An 18,812-nucleotide genomic window follows, 5' to 3' on the forward strand; every position below is an offset into this window, starting at 1 on the left:
CCCTTCTTGCACCAATATTCTACATTCTAAGATCTCTCATCAGTTCTATGCTACATGGTCTAAGTTTGTTTCCATGAAATTGGAGAGAGTAACATCTTGAGCTTGAAATCATTCCATCCCTGAAGGCTCCAGATTTCAGATTCTTCCTGATGTTAGCTTCATTCTAGATTAATAGAGGGACTCTGTAGTACCATGGGATGGGGAGAAAGCATCACACCAAAACTCATAGTGTTTCTGAGAGAGAATATAACTTGTCTCTAAACAAAATTAACCCCTCCCCCTTTCACTTGACCAACTAAAGGCTGATCCTTCTCTAGGAAGACTGAGACTTTTGAAATACATTCTGCTTTACCATTTAAATATATTTCCATAAAAACTAGAAAACCCTCTATACCAACGCAATTCTATGCCTCAGTTTCCCCATCTGATGTTGCTCCTCTCTCTGAAATGTTTTGTACTGATTTTTGTACATTTCTATATTTATTTAACGATAAAGATGCTGTTTTTCTTCCTAGTATGTCCCCCATCACCTAGTACTGTCACAAGGCCCCTGTGGAGCTATTTCAGTTCTGCAAGGATGCTGAAGGAGGCCTTTGGAAGACACGGGTTTACCATCCTGAGTTTCTCCCTCTGAGTCCTTGCTTTGCCTTCTTCCAAGATCTGAGGATAGTGGGGGTTGGGGCAGAGATGGAAGGCTCAGTATTTTCCCTGGCCCACAGACTTGCTGGCTGTTCATCCAGGCCCCTCCTCTGGGATATCTGGTGGGGAGGGAAACTTCTGAGCCCATGCCACAACTCCTCAACTACCTCTTTGTAAAGGGGGGTGCCTGTCCCCTGCCACCTGTTGTTAATCTAGCCCTGGGTAATCCATTCTGTACTGTGTCAGCAGTTCAAAAGGGCACTGTTAGTATTTTTTGCCGACTTCAATTAACGTGAGATTTCCGAGGCCCCCTGCGATCACATTTCACATGTCACAAGTTAGGAACAAAACAGACGGATTCCAGTTGGGAGGAGAGAGGAGAAGTTTATTGCAAACAACAACAACCAAGCAAATCATTTGGGCCGGCGTCCAGTGATGGAAGACTCTGGGCAAGTCCAACTGCTTCTACTCTCCATTTTGTCCCAGAACACACCTTGAAGCCCCTTCCCCAAGGCATTCCACCTCCCCAAATTATGTAAGTGAAATAACTTACTTTCAATGAAATAAACCAAAGGCAAGAACATTTTTTTCCTTAATATTTTGCAGCAATGAATTTGTAGTACATGGTGGTATAAGGCAATAAAACTTTATGGAGTCAACCTTGGGTGTTTTTGGTGGGTTTTGTTTTTATTTTTTAGTATTTTTCTTGTTTCTCTTCTTCCATGTATTTTACAGACATTTTAATATTATATAATATATATTTAATATTCCACCCCAGGCCATTAAGCTAAAGAAAAGTTTGCGTTTATACAAGGTTAAAATATCTTACAATGAGAACGATAGTACTGGTTGAGGTTTGTGTTCCTTCTCTCTCCAGCTCTTTCAACCACTGCACACCCAAACAGATATATTATTAGACATTGAAAACTGTTCTTCAAAATCAGTAGTATAAAGTCCTAGTTCTACATATGTACGTGAAGGGGATGGGAGAGGGAATCAAAATGGGTTGGGGGTAGGGTGGGGGAAATGCTTTAGCCAACAGAGCCCTTGATGTACATTGTAAATGCTTGTCTTCCCCAAGACACCCTATATCAGGAGTTGTAGATATTAATGGGAATTGCAGAGAGGAAGAAAGGAGATTTTTTGTGGACTTTTCCCCACTTCTTTTGATCATCCATGACAAATTTCAGGAAGAATACTGAACCTAGAGCCAGCTCCTTAGAATGGGATTTGATTGAACCCTTTGCTACCAACGACCTTGGTTTAGTCACTTCTGTGTTTTCATTTTTTAAATGAAGGAGTTGGGCCAGATAACCTCTGAGGTCATTTTCAGTTCCAAATACTATGATCAAAAGGCACTGGAAAGATATTTGTTGGGGAGGCTGCAACACATTACCAACAATGACTTACCAGTGGGAAGTGATGGAAAAGACAACATCAGAAGCAAGGATGACATGAAAAAGGTCATATAGTGTGAGTGAAGGACAGATGGACCGAGTGCTAAATTGGCATTGATGAAATTTCAAGAAAATCAAAGATGGTGTCTAAGGAGTTGATAGACCCTCTATGGAGGATTCAAGGAAAGAGATGGACAAAAATTACACAAATTGAGACAACATGGATGGGTTGGATACTGTCCAATGGAGGGAATATCCCCATTGATTAGCTCATCTATTTTTGAAATATCTGAACTGACTGGTCAAGGAGGTTCTTCAGAGTATCATTTTCCAAACCATTATCCCCAAGCTGGGAAGACTTGGTTGCTCTGACTGTGGAGTGTGAAAACAATCAAATAGTGAAGAGAGTTGTATCCTGGGATGGTTTTCAATCCCCTTCTCCTAATTTCTGGGCCATGTTTTTGTGGGAGTGGTGGACTGAACAGCCTTGGTACATTGGCAGAAACACTGCCCTGCCATAGTGGATAGAGAGGTAGGGCATGTATAAATTAGGTGTGAAGATTATTGATAAGGTCATGCTTCACCATTTATTTTTCTCTGGTCTTCCCACACCTCTACTCCTTGAATCTCAAAGGTCATGGAAACTTGGGAACATTTCCTTCCAGCCTCAGACATTTGTCAAAATAAAAGCAGTTATCCCTGGGAGGTCACTGAGACTCAGTTTTGTTCTTTTTCCCATTCATCTACCTTCTTATTGCTTTTCACCTGAACTCTACAATCCCTACCCTCAGGCAGACCAGAAAAAGATGACAGCAGCTCTTTAGTTTTAAGCCCTGTGCAGCCCAGCCAGAAGGAAAACACAGGAATCTATGTATCTCATATTTGGAAAGGACCTTACAGGTTTTGTAGGTAAACTCAGGCCTGAACAAAAACCCTGTCTAAAATGTCCCCCCAGCCTTGGAGAATTTATTCTCTCTCAAAAGTTCATTCCCTATGGAAACAAGTCTCATCATTTTTAAATTTGGTTATTGAGATGGGGTTAGTTCTAGGGCAACTTCACTGTCCCTTCTTCCTGGGGGGGGGCATTTTGGTTGAGTTGTAACTTCTTTCCTTATTCTTCAGGCCCTATTCTAAGCTAAGTTAAAGTCAATAGTTTGCTTCTGGTCAACCTCCTGATGAAACATTTACCAAACAAATTGTCCTACTCACATTCTCTTCATCAGAATTATTTCCAGTCCCCACTGAGAGAGAGAAGAAAAGGAACCCCAAAATGTGGGATGACTCCTCTAACTTCCTGTTCTCCTCTGCCCTGTGAAGTGGGATCTGGGAGAAGGTTCTGAAGGGAGGGAGTAGAGAATTAGGGAGCAGAATGAAAAAGGTTTAGGGAGAGATTTCAATGCTATAACATACAGCCATTGGCATCTGCTCCTCTGAATGGACTTTTCCTTGTCAATTAAGTTTTATAAAAGTGTTTCCAGATTCCAAAAGGCTGCAGCAGGAGTTGATGAAACTTGTAGCCCAAGGATCTTTGAAAGAATCAGAAGGCCCCTATTTGGAGTGATATATACTCTAGGCTCCTGGCAAAGGATGGTAGAATTGGTTTATGGGGGTCTCTTCCAGAATGATGAATCAATCTACTTGGGTTTCTGGATGTTGAAATTTCCCTGATTATTTCTTCTGGGAATATTTCTGATATCCCTTTGAAACATCCTCCCCCTATTTGGAGGCAGAGTACTTTGAGTCATATCCCAGCTCTACTATGTATTTGTAGAGTTTCCTTGGGCAAGTCATTTCCCATCTCTAAAACTCCACTTCCTTGGCTATAATTGGACCAAGTAATTCCTTATTATCCTTCCAGATCTAAATCCTGTGATCTTGCTGAGATAACAAAAGCCTATTAAAAGTTCCTCTAGGGGCAGCTAGGTGGCGCAGTGGATGGAGCACCAGTCCTGGAGTCAGGAAGACCTAAGTTCAAATTGGACCTAAAACACATAATGCTTACCTAGGTGTGTGACTTTGGGCAAGTCACTTAACCCCATTGCTTTAAATAAAAAAAAAAATTTAAGTTGCTCTATTCCTTTCCAGGTGACCAATGCTTTTCTGATCCAAAAGTAGTATGGGAGGAAGGAGCTGAAAGGATGCTACTCCCTTTCAATGACTTGAACTTCTAGAAGTGGCATCATTCCAAGATCTTTGAACAGGTCATTGCTCAAAGATCAGATCCAAAAACACTTAATCCCAGAGATTCAAAGAGACCTTTGTCATCTCAACAAAGATCAACTCTGAGGTTGCACCCCACTGAGGGGCCAATTCCTGCTTCCCTTCTTTAGTCCTCCTTCTCTGACTTGTTTCTTGAGGATTCATCACAGACATCTCTGGATGGGATCACTAGGCAATAAATGGTAAGAGCAGAGATCTCATCTCAGTATTTCCTTTTAGGAATAATCTTGGGTGAATCTTTCACTTCACAGTGCCTCAGATTCCCCTTTCATAAGAAATCCTCAGGCACATATTCCCTTCATAGGTGCATTAGGAAGAATCTCTCCCTTCTCACTTGGGTTCTGATGAGTTTTGTATGGATTAAAATTTATGTTATGTTTGGAATCAGAGGACCTGAATTCTAATCTCTTATTACCTATGTGACCTTGGCCAAGTCACTTAATTTCCATGAGCTTCAGTTTCTTCATCCACAAAATAGGGTGGAGAATTGGACTCTGAGGTGCCTTCTAAATCTAAATCTAGGATCCTATATGTGAGGACCTGTCCCACAACTCCTGGGTTGGGGGAAGGGGGGAGTTAAGGGAGCTGTCTAGTGAGCACCATTTGTGGGGTTTTCAATGAATATGATCCTTGGGTAAGATCGGAATCAGAATTGCCTTCCTCTATGATTACTGCCTTTGCCTCAGAGTCATTTTTGATCCTCACCTGAGAAGACCCAGGGAGACAAGGTATGGAGAGAAGCAACATTCCAGTGTCTACAATTGAGGAAGGGAGCAGTATCCCAAAAATTGAGAGGGGCTCAGCTTTCCTAAGAGAACCTTTATTGCAAACCACTTCCCTGATTCCCCTAGTCGTCCTGCCCTCTTCTGTCTCCATACCTTCACCTCTATCTATTGAGGTCTCTCTCTTCCTAAATCCTCCAGAGAACCTTTTCTGCCCACCCCCAGCTCATGAAAGTGATGTTTCCTTTCTCAAATATCACTTTGCCCAAATTTCCCCTTTGCATAACTCTCGCTCTCCTTAATATTGTAATAATACACTTGTTCTTTTTTTCACATCACAACAATATTTACCAAGTCCTTGAGAGCTAACCCTCCACTGGTACCTCTCCCTTCTTTAAACCTTACTTTTGCTAAGTATATTGACTCTGGAGACTAAGACTCTGGAGACTAAGGAAGTGGGTCCAAATCCAACTTGAAAATTGCTACTTGTGAAAGAAAGTACTTTCACCTCCTCGGGACTCAGTTTCCTCATCTGTAAAAGTGAGTGAGTTAGAATGGGCAGCCTCTGAGGACTCTTCCTATAGTTGTCTTATATAATAAATGTTTGTTGACTTGAATTAAATGCAGAGAGAAGAGTCAGTGTGGATTCCGCTCCAGACTTGCCAACATAGGGGAAAGGGTTTTTAATTCAATTTAGGGGAACCAGCATGGCAGAAGAGACTCTAGTCAGCAAGGCTAGAGCTGTAGACCTTGGTGGGGACTGGAACTGGAAAAGTAGGCTGGTAGGTTTTGAGATGACTGTCTATATCTTCTCTATATCCAACCCCTGGGTGAAAAACGAACTATTTGCAGAATAATGCAGTCATTCTGTCTAGCTCCCAAGGGTCTCTGGCATCAGACTGAACAGGATCCAGCCACTGAGCAAGTGGAATTGGACAGAAGTTGGGAACAGAGTAAGGAGCCACCCCCTTAGCCAGAGACATTTGATTCCTTGTATGGAAGCTCTAAGGAAAAGCTAAAAGGTTAGGGGGTTCTTTCTACTCAAGAAGAGAAGGTTGAGTAGGAATTCAAGGTCTTCAAGTATGGGAAAGGTTGTTATAAAGATAAAACTATTCTATCTGGGGTCAGGAGAGTGTGAATTTCTACTTTGATGGGAAGTACTGGAGCTAGATACCCTGGCAGAATAAATTCTAAGTTGCTGGAAGAATGTCAAAAGGGGAAAAAGCATGGAATTGATCTGAAATAATTGGTGGGCAACCCAGCCTAGAGGCTGAAGAGGGACCAGATGACCTTTGGAGGTTCCATGCCAATGTATCTCCACCAGTAGGAAGAGAGGGTAAAGCCTTCCTTCTAGTTTCCTACTGAAAAGCCCTAGTCTATCTCCACTGGAGATACTACTGTCTCTAGCATCTCTAGGAGGTCTAGCCCCAGCTGCCTCAGTAGTCTGAGTTCAGAGGTAACCAGTCTCTGCTCCATTCTGTCCTATCTCCTAAACTTGAGAATTGGGAGAGGTTGCCTAATGAGGATGAAGAGGGTCCAGTTTTCCTCTACCTGTCTATTGCTCTTCTCCAGGGCTTACCTCCCATCCCTGTGTTTTGCACCATTGGTACTAGTCCCATCACTGCTCTGGGGAATCTTGCACACACAACTTTCTCTTCCTTATTTAGGTCCTTTCCTTTTGGATTCAGGGATATGAGGAGTCCAGTCCTGAAGGAGATCCCTCTTTCCTCTTCATCCATCCTGAATCTGGTCTTCCTCTTTTCCCATTTTCATCCCCCTTTGATTCTTAGCTCTTAGTCTCTTGAAAAGGGAGAAGATGGGAGACTGTCTTCTCTGAATGTCTGTCCATCCTTCTGTCCCAGTCTCCACCACAACTCCCTGTCCTCCCTGACCCAACTTACATCCCATGAGTCCTAAGGCTGGCTCTTCTTGTGATTCCTCACCCCGCCTCCCCAAACTCATAAAGGTCCTCCTTCCCACTGGGTATCCAGTTTAAGGACGTTTCAGTCAAGTACCCAATCTGGGCTTTGGCAAATGTGACAGCAGCAGAGAGAGACAGGTAACTCTGGGTTTAGAGGCAGGCTCTTGTGTTATTTCAGGGAGAAAGGGGTAGCTGGAGGAGTGGGTGGGAAATGTCTCCTTGGTGCAAAGTAACCATTCCATTAGGAGACTAGAAAAGGCACTTATGCTGTGGGACAAAATGGATCACAATGAGGGGAGGGATGGTGTCCACTCCTGTCTGGATGGGAATTTGGTTGCAGGAACTGGGGGCTCAGAATGGGGAGAGATAGTCTCCATTTCCAAAGGATGAAAAGCTTCAGAACTTGAAAACAGGACTTTTTCTACTGCCTTTTTTTACCCAGAGTGGGTGGGACAAGAGCCTCAGAGTGAGGAGAGGCCAAGCCTGTTCCCTTGCCCATCAGGAAGTCCATGAGGACTCAATCAGCCCAGACCTTGGGCAGCTGAAAGTGCTCTCCCAACTTCCTGAACCTATCCTGGCTCCCAGGGCCTTGGACAATGAGGAGAGTCGAATAGGCAGCTGGCCTGGGGACCAGGGGCTTGGCCAATGCCCCGAGGCAGGGGAAGGGGGTAGGGGGAAAGCATGAGGGGCCCTGTCATGTGGCCCAAGAAATGGCCGCACTGTGCTCTTTGGCCTTCATCCGCAGGGCCGCGATGCTGGAGGTCTTCCGGTCAGGTTCACTGTTGAGCTCATAAGCGTTGAGGCCGGGGCTGAGGCCTGTGGCCCCAAACAGACTGCCCATGTGTGTCTGGCCCACATGGCTGCTGGCCCCAGAGACACTCAGGAAGTCAGAGACACCAGCACTGGCACCAGGGGGGTGGGCATGAGGAGACATGCAGGTGGGCACCGGATCACAGGGGACTACGCAGGCTGGGACAGGCGAAGCCGCTCCATTGTTACCAATCCAAGATGGATTCTGGATCTGGGAAGAAGCAAGTAGGGAAATCATAAGCCGGCTCCTACAGGACCAGGATGGGAAATCTTTGAGAAACAATGATTGGAATGGTATCATTTGAGGGATCCTGGACATCTTTCCCATTTCATTGGACCCCAAATACCACAATGAGAGCGAGAGCGAGAGCGAGAGCGAGAGCGAGAGCGAGAGCGAGAGAGAGAGAGAGAGAGAGAGAGAGAGAGAGAGAGATCTTTGCATCTTGAAGACTATGGGTGTAAAGTCACTGTCACAGAACCAGGGTCTAAAAAGGGATTGGTCAGCATCCCTAGTGTTCACATAGCTGTTGTGGATATTGTTGAGGGACCTGATTCTGTTTTGGGAAAGAGGCTGAATGAAAGGGTTTCTAAGGTCACTCAGATTTTATTAGCTGACAACAAGCTGAGGCCAATGTCTTCTGAAAATAGGAGAAGGGAATGGATATAGGAGAGGCATCTAGAGAAAGATTGGGGCCAGCAAGGGGTGAGGGGCCCAGAGCAGGGAACTTGGAAGCACCAAAGTCAAACTTTGCTGACCTCCCAGTTTTGAAGAAAGCAGGCCAGGCATCTGGGTTGGAAGCCTGGGGGCTTTGGAAAATGTAGGCCAGGTTGGAGGGGCCAGGCTTCCCAGAGGCTCCCAGGTTTCAGGGCCCCCCCTCCCTGGGAACCAAGTTCTCTAAGCGGCCTCCTGGGGGTGGGAAGGCCACTATCCCTTAGCCTCAGCCCAGGCCCTCACTTCAGCCAACTACAGCTGGGTGGGGGTGGGGGGGTTCAAAGGGGGCCAGGGCAGAGAGGAGGCCAGAAAGAGGGGCTTCCTCTGTGAGATGGCCAGGAGGCAGGCTGTTCTCCATGTCCCAGAAGGTGACAAAGTCAGAAGAAGGGAAAATGTAGAGATTAATCTCTCCTTCCCTAGGGCCCAGTCAGGCTCTGGCTCCTAGTTCTCCCAATACACAGAAAGGAGACATTTAGCCATCTGTTATCCAGCTCCCTGGCATGTCATCCCTTTTGGGAAGAGGATAACCTTTCTAGGAGCCCGATTATCAATCCCAACCACTTCCTCCCCCAATAACACACTAAACCATTCTCCTCTATGCTCTTGGTAGCAGGATCTCAAAGAATTTATCCCAATGAAAGGAGCAACTCTTATGTGTTCTCTGTTCCAAAGAATGGCAAAGGAGGGGTCAGGGAAGAAAGGATGACAAGCCCCTGGTCCTCATTCTCCCATACTTGATGCCCAATTTTAGAATGAAGGGGATTGAGGAAGAGCACTCACCTGGGCATAGTTCTCAGCTCTGGTAAGTAGGGGCAGCTCATAGGCTGTAGAGAAGTGAGTGCGAACTTGCTGTATTTGCCCAAACCTCTCCCGTTTCCTCCATTTCGCCCGTCGGTTCTGGAACCAGACCTGAGGATGGAAGTATACATGGGAAGTGGGGTAGAGATGGGGTCCCTAGGATTAAGGTCTGAGAGCCCCCACCCAGTATCCCTTTGGGATCATCATTCCTAAATCCTTTTGAGAATCTCAGAGCATTCCAGTTTAGTTTTGATCAGTTTTATGGAATGGCACAATAGGAAGAAAGACCTGAGTTCAAATTCTGCCACACACACTTAATAGTATGACTCTGGGTGACTGAGACTCTGGACAAATCACTTAACCTTACTCAGATTCCATTTCCTCACCTGTTAAAAAGGTAATAATATCAAGCCCAATGAGTTGTGAAGATGAAATGAAATAATATTGATTGAATGCTTTGCAAACCTTCAAATTTCGACATAGAATGCTACCATGTTGTTGATGATGATGATGATGATGACATCATCATCATCATTGACCAGGGATGGCAAGTAAAATAAAAACCGATGGATACAAGTTACAAGGACAAAAATGTTCAGTGGATGGCCCAACAGTTAGGACTATCCAACAGTAGAATAGGTTGTGTTGCCTTGGGAGGGAGGGAGCTCTCCTTCACTGGAAGCCTCCAAGTGGAGGCTCGTTTCATGATATTATAGAAGGGATTCATAACTCAAGTGGAGTCTATTCTAAATGAAGCGGCTTGTTGTAGTGGAAAGTGTTCTGGATGTGGAGTCAGAGAACCTGCTTTTAAAATGGATGCTCTGGGGGTGGCTAGGTGGTGTAGTGGATAAAGCACCGGCCCTGGAGTCAGTAGTACCTGGGTTCAAATCCGGTCTCAGACACTTAATAATTACCTAGCTGTGTGGCCTTGGGCAAGGCACTTAACCCCGTTTGCCTTGCAAAAAAAAAAGTCTAAAAAAATAAAATGTATGCTCTGGGGGCAGCTAGGTGGCACAGGTAGGTAGAGCACTGGCCCTGGAGTCAGGAGGACCTGAGTTCAAATTCAGCCTCCAAATCTTAATAGTTACCTAACTGTGTGACCTTGGGCAAGTCACTTAACCCCAATGCCTTGCAAAAACCAAAAAATATATATGAAAAATAAAAATAAAATGTGTGCTCTGCTCCTTATTTTCGGTGTGATTCAGGTAGGTCATATCCTCCTTCTGGATTTGGCTTTGGTCTTCAGTGAAAGGAGGTTGGTGGATGTGATGACCTCTAAAGTCCTATTGAGTTCTTAAGTCTCTGAGTCCTCTGGTGACAGAGATCTCTGCCAACCCTGAAAGTCTGTGACTGATTCTGCCCTGGAATTGGAGGGAACTAGGGGCTAGACTGGAGAAAGTGAGGAAGAGGCAGCTTCAAGGCCAGGAATGGCTTTTCCCAACTAACTGAAGATTATTAAAAAGATGACTTCTGGTTCCTTTGGATTGGTGAGACATTGCCGGAAAGAACAGAGGGAGGAGGGATGAAATAGAGGAAAAGGGCAAAAGGGTTTTGGTGGGGAGTATAGTAAAGGAAAGGAGAAACAGAGCTCATGATTAGGTAGCATTCGGACCATTTGGACACAACAGACATCATCTGCCTGAGCCTTAGTTTCTTCATCTATAAAATGGGAATTCCAGTAAGCAGCCTCTATCTCCCATCTTGCTTGATCCTTTCACCAACCCTGTGAGGTGAGGAAATGTTTCCAAGGCTGCCTGGCTGGCTAGGGAAAGGCAGACATACAGAACTTTATTCACAAGAGTCTTAGGGTGGGAAGGGACCTCAATGGTGGGTGACCTAGCCTACTCCATACCCCATTGCAAAATGTCTGATGATTGGTCATCTACCTATTGTTTAAAGACTTCCAGGAAGGGGGGATTTCGTACCTTCCACGCTATCCCATTCTACCAGGTATTAGGAAGCTCCCCTCCCCTTATCTAACCTAAATATGCCTATTTATGTCTTTTTTCCATTGTCTGTAACCTTGCCCCCTGGGATCAAATAGAACACATCTGATTCTCTCCCTTTCAAGTTCTTGAAGATGTCCATCATGGTCTCCCATGGCTCCTTCTCCCTTGGGCTTCCCCTGACTCTGCTCACCAAGTTGGGCCTGATGGGTTGTGATGCCATTCTGTCCTGTCTCCTGCCTCTTCCTGGCAAGGGACATCCCAGGCTGATCTCCCAGTCTGCTTCCCACCCCTCAGGGCCCAGAGCAGAGAGCCAGGCTTCATCTCCCAATGAAACTGGATCCTGTTTTATCAGTGGTCTGGAATGGGGGATGGAGGGCAGGATGAGAGAGTGAATAGCCAGAGCTTGTTTTCATTTCATCTTTAATTTCCTGCAGGCTTAGCTCAGTCTTTCCGCTCCTCCTGCCTCAGCCTCCCAGGGTTTTATGTGGGGGAAGCTGAGGGGAGGCAAGGGGGGCTATGTGAGGAGGGGGATGAGAGGCATCAAGATATATTGCTGTTGGTCTTTTCCTTTTAGAAAGACAAGGAGGAAAATGTTTGCCTCTGAAGCTTCCCTTCCCACTTGCTAGAGTCTCAGATCCTTCATGGGAGAGAATTGGGAATGGCTAATACCTGGGAGGGGGCTGGGCGGGGGGGGGCTGGGGTTCCCTGACATTGGGAGATGTTAGCCCAGAAACTGTCTTGGGATAGGAGGGTTGTTCAGATTTGCGGGGCAGAAGGTAGCAGGGGCATGTCTGCTTTTCTAGGGAGGAGGAGGAAGATGAAAAGAACAAGGAAGAAGAGGAGAGAAAAGAGAGGAGACAAGAGAAGCTATGGAGATGAGGTGAGAAGATGAGGAGAAAATGCAAAGGGAAAACACAAGAAAGGTATGGGTGGGAGGGAGAAGGATGTTAGTTCAGGAGGATAAATGAGGTTAATGGAGATAAAGGAAGGGAAGAGGATCCCATCAAGGGAGTTCCATCAATGCTAAATGAGTGTGCAAGAAGAAGAAAACAGGTGTAGATGAGAGAGAGAGAGAGAGAGAGAGAGAGAGAGAGAGAGAGAGAGAGAGAGAGAGAGTTTGTGTGTGTGTGTGTGTGTGTGTGTGTACTGGGCGTGGGAAACAAAGACTCAGGGCAACTGTTCTGGGGTCCCATCCAGCCCCCCTCCATTCCATGTCCTATGTCTTCAATTTCTCTCTGGCTCTTAGATTTCTGTTCTAAGCTTTCATCTCTATGTTCTAAGGTCACTCCCAGCTCAGACTATGTTCTAAGGTTCTTTTGAACTCTGAACTTTCTATGGTTCTAAACCCAATCTCATCTTCTAGCTCCACCCGGGCCAGGGGTGGGGAGGATCTCTCCTAGGGAATGAGTACCTGACCACACAGTAAGCCCTTAATAAATCCTCATTGATTGACTAGAGTCTACATTCCTTAGCTCTAGAATGGGCCAAGTTTTCCAACCCAGGACTTTCAGACCCTCCAGATCTAGTTCCTCCTCCTGCCTTCCCATTCCTCCTTCCATACCACCCTGAAACTCAAGTCCCCAGCTTTCAGACCACCCCACCCCAAGTCATATTCCCAAGTCCTCAGGCTTTGGAATCGTATGGATTCCCCAAAGTCTCTCTTCTAGAATCCAGGACCTTATGAATGCTAAGTGTCTGCTCTTCATCTGTGCAGTGTCTGAAGCTGCTGAAGTTCTCACATCCTGAGCTTCGGGACCACCAGGCCTCTGAACCCCGGCCCCAAGCCCAGGCCCACTCAACACAGACCTCTCTGGGGGGGCTGAGTCGTGCAAGGAACCAACTGCCTTGGCAAAGCATATACTAACCACAGCCCATCTGGGACCAGGGTGGGGTGGGCCAGGGGTGGGGAGGCCCTATTGTCTTCAGACACCAGCTGTGGAGATTGGAATCCTAGACAGGCACCAAAGAGGCCCCTCCAGCACCTGGAGCCCAGCCAAATGCCAGGCTCCCTTCAAGGAAAAGGCCAGTCCTCCTACTCTATCTTTGTCCTCCCCAGCTTGGCTCCAGGCACCCAGGGTCCTCAGCAGGAGAATCCCTAGGATTCACATGAGGGGGAAGTCATCTGCTCCTTCAATAGTCCCTTCTCTCAAGGCAGAGAAGGGCAACCACTTCCTGTCTCATAATTTGGAAGGTGCATGCATGTACATGTTTGTTTCAACACATGTGGCCAAACAGCATGTGTATTTGCACACATGCTTATAACATGTTTGCTTTCAATACACACATAATATATGTGTTTAAATGTGCACACAATGCACAGCAGGTGATATATTCACACACGTAATACATATAGGTGTAATGCAATAGAAGTATGTTTTATGCCTCCATGCATAATACAATATATGCATTTGCACATGTGCATAGACACAATAGATAACTGCATTTACACATATGTATCTAGCTATACATGTAACATACATGAATGACATGCATGTATAGACACACATTTGTGCCATGTGTGTTTTGTGCATGCATATAAATATATGTTCCCATTTAAACAGATACTGATAGGCTCAAGCTGATGAAAAATGAAATTGATGAAAGTGATGAATGTGATGAAATGAAAGCGATTCCCCTGAATCACTCCAGGAATAATTTCCCTGGATTCTCCTCTCTCTCCTCCATTAGCATGTATGCACTTTGACATCAGGGGCCTGCCATGATTTGTATGAATTTGTATCCCCACTATTTGGCAGAGCAGTCAGGATACAGTAAGTGATCTATTCATTTATTCATTCATTTGTGCATTGACTCATTTCATCCTTCATTGGTGGCAGAGTTGGATTTGGGATCCAGGTTTCCTGTCTTAGATCTAGCCCAGTGAGCTTTCCTCTCTACCACTCTACCATGTTATAAATAAAATATTACTAGAATCTAAGCTTCCTGAGGGCAGGGATGGTTTTCATTTTTGTCTATGGGTCCCAGGATAGTACCTAACCCATATGAGATACTTAATAGAAGCTTCTTGAATTGTTGACAATTGCCTCCTCGTTACCAATATGGGCTATTCCTTCTGCTTAGTAATCCCTCAGTCTTCTTTCCCACAAATTCACATTCCTTCTTCATTTTAGAATCTTACTTTGGTTTCCCCTTCCCCTAGAAGCCCATCTCATGAGTCAAGTTCAGATTTCTTTTCCTAACCTTCAAGACCATCCACCACATTCTTCCCCTCACCCACACCATGCTCTAACCACATTCAATGATTGTCTGTCCTGAGCATGCATTGCCTTTGTGACATTGCTCAGTCCCCTTACCTGTGAATCTTTTTCCATTCTTTAAATCCTCAATTGAATGCCACCTCCCACAATGCCACCTTCCCTAATTCCCCTCCAGTTGATAACCAGCTTCTCTATCAGACCTCATATTATGCTGTGTTTTCACTCTCCTAGCCTCTTACTCCACAAGAATTGCAATAAGGGCAGAAGCTGTATCTTAATCTAAACATGTCCCTCAGCATTGAGCATACAGTAGGAGTTTCATAAATGTTCATTGTTGGGGCTTTAGCTGTGTGCTTTTATTCAGCAAAAAGAGGTAGTTGATTAAAGATATCAGGAGTAATGGGAAGATCATTGGATTGGGAGAGCTGATTTGGACTCAAGCACCAATCAGCTGGGTAACTGTGGGCAATCATTTCTTCTCCCCTGGTCCTTGATTTTCTCAATTGTCAAACAGGGGTAATAATTTGGTCCTAACTCATAGAATCAATGTGAAGAATGAATGCAATAAAATAATATATGTACATTTTCCAGGGATAAGACTATACCCTCCTTAGATAAACAAGACTTTAAAAATGTAATATTTTAAATTTCTTTTTATTTATTTGAGGCAGTGTGGTTAATTGACTTGCCCAAGGTCACACAGCTAGGCAATCATTATGTGTCTGAGGCTGGATTTGAACTCAGGTCCTCCTGACTCCAGGGCTGTTGCCCTATCCACTGTGCCACCTACCTGCCTCCAAAAATGTACCTTTTCAATGGAAGAGACCTGAAGAAGGCATGTTGAATTCATGGTAAAGGAAGCTCCTACCCTGACAGGTTGGCACCTTCTCCGTAATCTCTGGTCTCAGAGAGTTGCCTGGGGCTTCAAAGTCAAGAGATTTGTGTGGGGCAGGATACTGATCAAGAACAGGAGTTGAATCCAGGTGTACCCACAATGCCATGCTATTTCTAAAACATTCCACACACATGTCCTTGCCTTCTTAAAAGATTTCAGACTCTGTACATAGTTGTAAAATGATTGCTTCTTCTGGTGGGAGATCACAGAGAAGTTTTGGGCCCAGTGAAAAGGGCAATCTCATAAGAACTAGAACTTTTCATCTCAGAAGCTGGGGATTACTTTTCCTGGGAATTCTCTAAATAGTGAATGGCTGACTCTTTGGAGGAATTCTTGTTCAGGTGTCCCCTTCCCTTCTATGACATTCATATTCTTTGTTTTTTTTTTAATGGGAAACCCTCAAAGACAAGGAACCATATCATCTTCTCTTCTTCCTCACAGTGCCCATACGAAGCATAACTGATTGACCTCCTGACCAACCCAGCTTGAATTCTGAACCTGAGAGGGCCTCTAAAGCCATCTTCCCTGCCCCATAGGCACCCCTCCCTAATCCTGCAACCAGACTGACCTGCACCCGAGCCTCGGTGAGGTCCGTCCTCATGGCCAGTTGCTCTCGGGCATAGACATCTGGGTAGTGGGTCTTCTGGAAGACCTTCTCCAGCTCCTCCAGCTGGTAGCTGGTGAAGGTGGTACGGTTCCGTCTCTTTTTTCCCTTGTTACTTTCTGAGTCGGCCTTTTCCATGGGACTTGGCAGGTCTGTGCCAGTCCTGTCCTGGGAGCCTTTCACCCCAGACTCCTTCACACCGAGGTAGTTGCTGTCCATCCCCACTGGGTCAGAGTTGGGTGCTATCTCAGTTTCTCCCAAGGAACTGTCTTTGGCTGAGGAAGTAGGCAGAGAGGTGGAAAAGGAAGAAAATAAAAATAGGACCATTAATCAGTTAGCCAAAAGGCCAATCATGATAATAACATAAAGTTTTTCCTCCAGGACTTTGAAGTTGACAATTGGCTTTCCTCAAAACAAACAAGAAATAATGACTCCCAATGGTTTTGTACTCTTTTTGGGTAGAGAAACTGAGGTTCAGAGAAATTCAGTGACTTGCCCATCCAGCTAGTCACTGTTGGATCAAAGACCTACATCAGGACTCCAATCATGCGAAGACTGAGAGGAAGGAGAACAAAGAAGTAACTCCCTATACCATGAGACTGGAAGTATCTCATCCCTACAAGCCCTTTCCTGTGAGCTTTGTTGTATAGTAAAAAGTATATTTAAATTCATAGGAATACAGAAGATTTCTAGTTCTGTGACCTTGGACAAGTTATTTCCCCTTCTATGTGCTTCGGTTTCCTCAACAGGTATATTGAAAGTGTTGAACTAGATGACTTTTGAGAAAGTCCCACCCCCAGCTCAAAACCATGATTCTATGATCAGAGTAGCTCATTGCCATGAAGGTCCATAACCTCTAGCCCCTCACTTTCATCAGTCATTGGGTCTTTGGGACCAGGTCTTCACTTCCCTGTATTCTGTCACTGTATTCAGGTGATTAAACTGAGGCACAGAGAACAATGATATTTTTACTCCAACCAAGACTTTGTAAATGGACAACATTCTAATGGTGCCACTGTGACCATTTGTGTGTGTGCGTGTGTGTGTGTGTGTGTGTGTGTGTGTGTGTAATAATGGTGAGAAAGTCCAATGCTTACCTTCTGCTCACCCCAGAGCCAGCTGCATCTACCCCATCCCTAGGTAGAGATTTACAACTGCTAAGAGGACCAACAATGCCATCCTTCTTGTGGTCTCTCCTAGGTCTTGCCCATTATCAGATAGAAAAGATAGTTTTGTTTTCCTTGCAGTGGGTGTTTCCTAATTGAAAACAGTGCCCATGCCATGGTTCCTCTGCCAGCAGGGATATTCAGGTGTAAATTGAGGATCTTTCTAATAACACGGCCAGGTGGACAATGCTATGCATTTTCCCAGGGTTAATTGACAGTTTGCCACATCTGGCTTCATTTGGACACAGCTGGTGGACGCTGGCCTGCAGCCATCCCCATCAAACAGGGCATGGTTCCAGTCAGGGATTTTAATAACTGGAACATGAGAAATCACCTAACCTTACTCCCTCATTTTACAGATAGATTACAGGATCAGAGATGGACAGCTGGGAGGGTCCATAGAATTCATCCAATACAATCCTTCTTCATTTTACAGATGGGAAAACTGAGTTTTAGATGAATCAAGAGACCCAGAAAGAAGAAATGACTAGTAACCTGGGTCCCCTGGTGGTCTCCTAAGACCCTTTGCCACTCCAGAGCCCTAGAGAGATAATGAGGAATCATTGATCAACCCATCCCGGAGGTGGCTACCTTGGAGTAATGATTGCCGCTAATGCTTACAAAGTATTTACTTTGTATATAGTTCCTATTTACTCAAAGGTATAAAGTCTGGTTCTCTAAATTGAATGTAAGCTCCTCGAGGGCAGAAACTGCTTCCTTTTTTGTCTTTCTATTTTTAGTGTCTAGTTCATAACAGTTGCTTTAAAATGGAGGCTGGAGGGTTTTGTTTTTCTTTTTTTCCAGTGGAGATAGTTTGAAGGGAGAGAAAATGGATTTTTACTAATTAGGACAATTTTTTAAAAAAGAGTATCAAATGAATGTAGGTAGCGCAAACATTCTTATTCCCTTTCTTCATGTGGGGAAACTGAGCCTCAGAGATGTTAAGTGATTTGCCTAAGATAACCAAATGGAAGAGTTGGGTTCCCGAGTCTGAAGTCCAATATCATTTTCAATCTGCAGCTCGGAATCTCACCTTAACATTCTCTACTGCTATACTGCCCCCCTCACTTCCTGTCTTTTCATGTGATGTCTGTTCATAATAGGGACAGAACCTTGTTTAACTTCTCTGAGTCTCTTTAAGCATAGAATCATCTGAAACAGAACCCCATAGCCCTGTGGCCAAAGCCACACAGTTACCCCTGCAGCTGTTGTCTTATTCTCTCGGTTCTGACCTTGGCTAGCAAACCCTTATCAGTCCCTATTGAAGAACAATTAAAGTTTCAGGAAAACATTGAAAAGAGACATGACTAGAAATTTTGATGTGCCCAGGAGCAGGGGCACAAATCACTTCAGGAACAAGCAATAAATAAATAAACTTTGTAACTCATAATATGAAAAAACATGACAAGAATGAATTATGACCGGTTCAGTAGAGTGAGAAGGGGAATGAATTTCAAAAATACTGTTCCAAGAACCAGATATACTATTGCACTCTCTAAACTGGGTTGTCCTGGGACAAAACCCCAGTCATGGTGCCCTAGTTATGGGTGTCTTTCTAGTCTTTGGAATAGTCCCACACTCATTGAATTCAGGGCTAGAAGACACTTGAGACTCATCCTGTCCTTATCCTCAGTCCAAAGAACAAGAGACCAAGGAGAAGAGTAACAAGGCAGAGAATCAAGACCCATGCAATTTTTTTTCCCTTTGGAGATAATTAGGGTTAAGTGACTTGTCTAGGGTCACACAGCTAGTAATGTTGGG

The 18,812-nt window shown here is 44.8% G+C and overlaps 1 protein-coding gene across 1 annotated transcript in view; it reads right to left on the reverse strand.

The window, feature by feature from the left end:
• Positions 1-838: 838 nt before the first annotated feature.
• Positions 839-18,812, reverse strand: part of ALX4 (ALX homeobox 4) — a 67,251-nt gene continuing 49,277 nt past the window's right edge. Inside the window, exons 2-4 of the mRNA XM_074230511.1 lie at positions 15,850-16,160; positions 9,202-9,330; positions 839-7,920 (exon numbers count right to left, since the gene is read on the reverse strand). Of these exons, the coding sequence (XP_074086612.1) occupies positions 7,594-7,920; positions 9,202-9,330; positions 15,850-16,160 (767 nt within the window). The 3' untranslated portion in view covers positions 839-7,593. The remainder of the gene's footprint in view (positions 7,921-9,201; positions 9,331-15,849; positions 16,161-18,812) is intronic.

Source organism: Macrotis lagotis, chromosome 3, assembly GCF_037893015.1.
Source record: "Macrotis lagotis isolate mMagLag1 chromosome 3, bilby.v1.9.chrom.fasta, whole genome shotgun sequence".
Taxonomy (NCBI): domain Eukaryota; kingdom Metazoa; phylum Chordata; class Mammalia; order Peramelemorphia; family Peramelidae; genus Macrotis; species Macrotis lagotis.